Genomic DNA, 4,035 nt, shown 5'->3' with positions numbered 1-4,035 from the left:
CGCCCCACACACACATTAGTCCCACAGAAGCGAAAGGAGGTGGAGAAAAGAAAAAGAAATGAACAAAGCTGATGGGCTTTCTTCCCAGAAGAATCCTACTTAATCCTAGCTTTATAAAGTTTTTCTTTATCCCATAGCAACGAGGATGTACACAGCCCGCTGAATGTTTCAGTCACTTGGAGCAGGTGAGGTCTGTGCCAAGTTCAGGCAGGAGGCAAAGTGGAGATGAGCCCCAGAGGTAGATGCCAGCCCCTGTCGTGCCCCCTGTGCCTCTGCCTCTGCTGTGAGATCCAGAAGGGTCCCCTGACACTGACCACCGAGGCAGAGCAACATGGCAGCTCGCAGCACTGCCAGGGGGAGTCTCAGGTCCTGCTCACAAGCCAGAGGAGCTGTGTGAATGAAGACGCCCTGTCAGTCCCACTCCACTAGTTGTGTGCGACAGTAGAAAACTCATAAAGGATATAGTTTCCAAAACTGACTTTGTGTGTTTGGGGGTTATGGCAAAAGGAAAGAAAGTTTTGAATATATACCTCCGTTTGCTTCTCTCCCTTATGATCGTGTTTTGCCTATTTTTAAAAATTCAGAATCTTCGAGAAACAGATGAAAAGTTCTCTCAGAATGTTTTATTTGAAAAGAAAAGTGAAGCCAGAGAGCCTGAGGGAGTCTGTTAAACCAGGGCTCGGTGGCTGTCTCCTCACAAGCTGCCCAGGCATGTTGGCAAAGTCCTGGCAACTCTGTGGCTTCTTGGGTCTCTTGTTCTCTCTTAGACTGTGACCGTCCTTCCCTCCTAAACGCTCGTACCCATGTGCCTGTGTGTGCCTCTATGTATGCACACGTGTAGCTTACAAGAACTCTAAAGAGATACATTTCTGCTTAAATACTAATATGTTTGCAGTTTACGTTTCAAATCAGTATAGAATCACAGAATTCCCTCCAAACTGTATTTCAAAGTGCAAGCAAAACCAAAATGTATCTTACAAATATACTCATGGCACATTTAGGTCACATGTAACTCTGTATGTTCCAGAATGTAACTTATCTCTTGAAAGACAGTTGACATGGTTTTCTGGGCAAGGCAAGGCAAAATATTCAGTAACTTAGCAGCATAATCAGAGTAGAGCCAATACTGCAGCACATTTTTCTCTTGGATTGGGTCAGGAAGTGGCATAGAGAAAACAGTGTAGAAAAACCTGAAAAACTCCTGTCGTCAGTGCTGGGATCAGCACTGTCCCTGGTAGGAGTTCCGCCAGGGACACACGGGTGCCAGCACCTCCTTGATCATGACTTTGCAGGCAGCTCTCATATTGTATGTGACCTCCTAGAAGGTGAAGTGGGTATGCCTTATAAAGTTCCAGTGCCAACTAAATTATTGCTTTACAGAACATCAGTCCAGGTATCACCACTGTTACTAGCAGAGTGATTTGGGAGTGACTTATTCAGGTAACTTTGCACAAACTTCAGCACATACTGCTTGCTCAAGTGATTTAGAGCTTTATTCATAGCGTCCAATCACTGCGGGAAGAGCACGCACACACTGGAGGGAGACCAACAAGTGTAAACCGCAGCTTTCCCGCCTCACCGACCACGGGATCTGGTCAGCTCCACGAGGCACCTGCACCTGCGCGTCCTTGGCGAGGACCCTTCCCGAGGGCCCTGGAAGGTGTGAAGTGGGGCTGTGCCTGGCACGTGCTGTGTTACCTGCTGTCATGAGTGCTGCTGGTGCTGGGTTCTCTTTTTAAGGAAGTGATTTTCTATGCAAAGGCACCAGCTACATAAGGACAACTTCTTACCAGAACATTTGCCGGTTAATTGTTTTCTCTAATGGGGCCAGGAATGGTGGTTTAGTCTTTGTATGACTGCTGGCTGCACTGCAGTCAAATTGCTTGGATGTGTTTAGATAAATACTGACGATAGATTTTAACAATGTGCTGTTTTGTCTGCTTAGAGAGATCCTTGAAAGATGACTACTGCTGCTACTGCTAAGTCGCTTCAGTCGTGTCTGACTCTGTGTGATCCCATAGATGGCAGCCCACCAGGCTCCCCCGTCCCTGGGATTCTCCAGGCAAGAACACTGGAGTGGGCTGCCATTTCCTTCTCCAATGCAGGAAAGTGAAAAGTGAAAGTGAAGGTGCTCAGTCGTGTCTGACTCTTAGTGACCCCATGGACTGCAGCCCACCAGGCTCCTCCATCCATGGGATTTTCCAGGCAGGAGTACTGGAGTGGGGTGCCATCGCCTTCTCCGTGAAAGATGACAGCACAGGTGAAAAGCTATCAAGACACCTGACATCTCCAAGTGAACCTGCTTCCTTTCCTTGTGAATCTGCCAGTTGCCAAAATGTCATATGCCTGTGACTTTTTTTTTTTTTTTTTTAAGGTACATGGTTAGAGTTTAATTCACCATCTGGAAAGCATACTAACAACTAGACTGAATTTTCTCATGTTAGCATCTCGCTGCTCATGCATAAGCACTCGGGCTTTGCTCTACCGTCACTTTCAAGGCGCCTTGTTGTTCTTTTCCTCCCTTGGAATAAGGCCAGTGTGCTACCCGTCAGTCTTCTTTCTGTCATTTAGCCACTTAATTATCCATGACTATTCCAAAAACCGAAGGACTGCTCTCAGTCCGCATAGTTGGTGAAGGACAGTGCTGATCATCCACATCCGCCGCCCAGGGCTCCCCCGAGCCTGCTTCCTCATCTGTGAAAAACTGTGAATACAGTGCCTTGCTACTAGATTTGTGTGTGTATGTGTGAGAATAAAATCAAATACTCACTGGAAAACTTTAGCACAGTGTGTGGATAAGGCACGTGCCAGAAACGCTTCTGCGGTTGCTGGATGAAGGGTGCGCAGTGTAGATGCCCTGTGATATGCACACATGGCTCTCCTCACACTCCCCGAATGCCACTGGAGTGCAGCTCACACTTTGTATGTGACCTTGGGGATGTGAAATGTATGTTACTCCATAATGTTCAAGTGTGAGCTCAGTCTTTAATTTACATAACATGATGGGCTCGTAACTGCTGTTAAGAGCATTTATATCCACTTTGCGCCATTTTTCCCATGAGGAAATCAAGGAGCAGAAATTAGAGTACTTTCTAGAATCATCTGAACCACATTTCTTTCCTTTGCCACCCTGTTAATTATAGAGACAGCCACACCTACATCAGATTTCATTTTCCCCACCTCTTAAGATGTTATCAGCTTCATTAAAAAGAAATAGTTTCCCCCACTAGTGGGGAATTCCCTATTGGTCCAGTGGTTAGGACTCTTGCAGTCTTACTTTCGAGGGCCCAGGTTCAATTCCTGGCTGGGGAACTAAAATCCCACAAGCACACACATGGTGGCAAGAAAAAAAAAAAAGAGGCAAATATATTGTCTACTCTGTCAGTTAAGCAACTATAATGTATTTTTCTTTGAAGACTCTGTCTCCTGGGATGTATATCTTCCATCAGAAATAACTTTTAGGCAAATTATAGTTAAAATACTGCCTGCACCTTTTCCCCTTTAAAGCTGAAATAATCATATCTTCAGTTCAGTTCAGTTCAGTTGCTCAGTTGTGTCTGACTCTTTGTGACCCCGTGAATTGCAGCACACCAGGCCTCCCTGTCCATCACCAACTCCCGGAGTTCACTCAGACTCATGTCCATCGAGTCAGTGATGCCATCCAGCCATCTCATCCTCTGTCATCCCCTTTTCCTCCTGCCCCCAATCCCTCCCAGCATCAGAGTCTTTTCCAATGAGTCAGCTCTTTGCATGAGGTGGCCAAAGTACTGGAGTTTCAGCTTCAGCATCATAGCTTCCAAAGAAATCCCAGGGCTGATCTCCTTTAGAAAGGACTAGTTGGATCTCCTTGCAGTCCAAGGGACTCTCAAGAGTCTTCTCCAACACCACAGTTCAAAAGCATCAATTCTTCAGCACTCAGCTTTCTTCACAGTCCAACTCACATCTATACACGACCATTGGAAAAACCATAGCCTTGACTAGACGGACCTTTGTTGGCAAAGTAACGTCTCTGCTTTTCAATATGCTATCTAGGTT

The 4,035-nt window shown here is 46.0% G+C and overlaps 1 protein-coding gene across 1 annotated transcript in view; it reads left to right on the top strand.

The window, feature by feature from the left end:
• Positions 1-225: 225 nt before the first annotated feature.
• Positions 226-4,035, top strand: part of EGFR (epidermal growth factor receptor) — a 158,601-nt gene continuing 154,791 nt past the window's right edge. Inside the window, exons 1-2 of the mRNA XM_010842153.1 lie at positions 226-410; positions 1,600-1,660. Coding sequence (XP_010840455.1) covers positions 226-410; positions 1,600-1,660 — 246 coding nt within the window. The remainder of the gene's footprint in view (positions 411-1,599; positions 1,661-4,035) is intronic.

This window comes from Bison bison, unplaced genomic scaffold (genome assembly GCF_000754665.1).
Source record: "Bison bison bison isolate TAMUID 2011002044 unplaced genomic scaffold, Bison_UMD1.0 scf7180017864171, whole genome shotgun sequence".
Taxonomy (NCBI): domain Eukaryota; kingdom Metazoa; phylum Chordata; class Mammalia; order Artiodactyla; family Bovidae; genus Bison; species Bison bison.
Note: the sequence above shows the minus strand (reverse complement) of the source record. Positions and strands in the feature narration are given on the sequence as shown.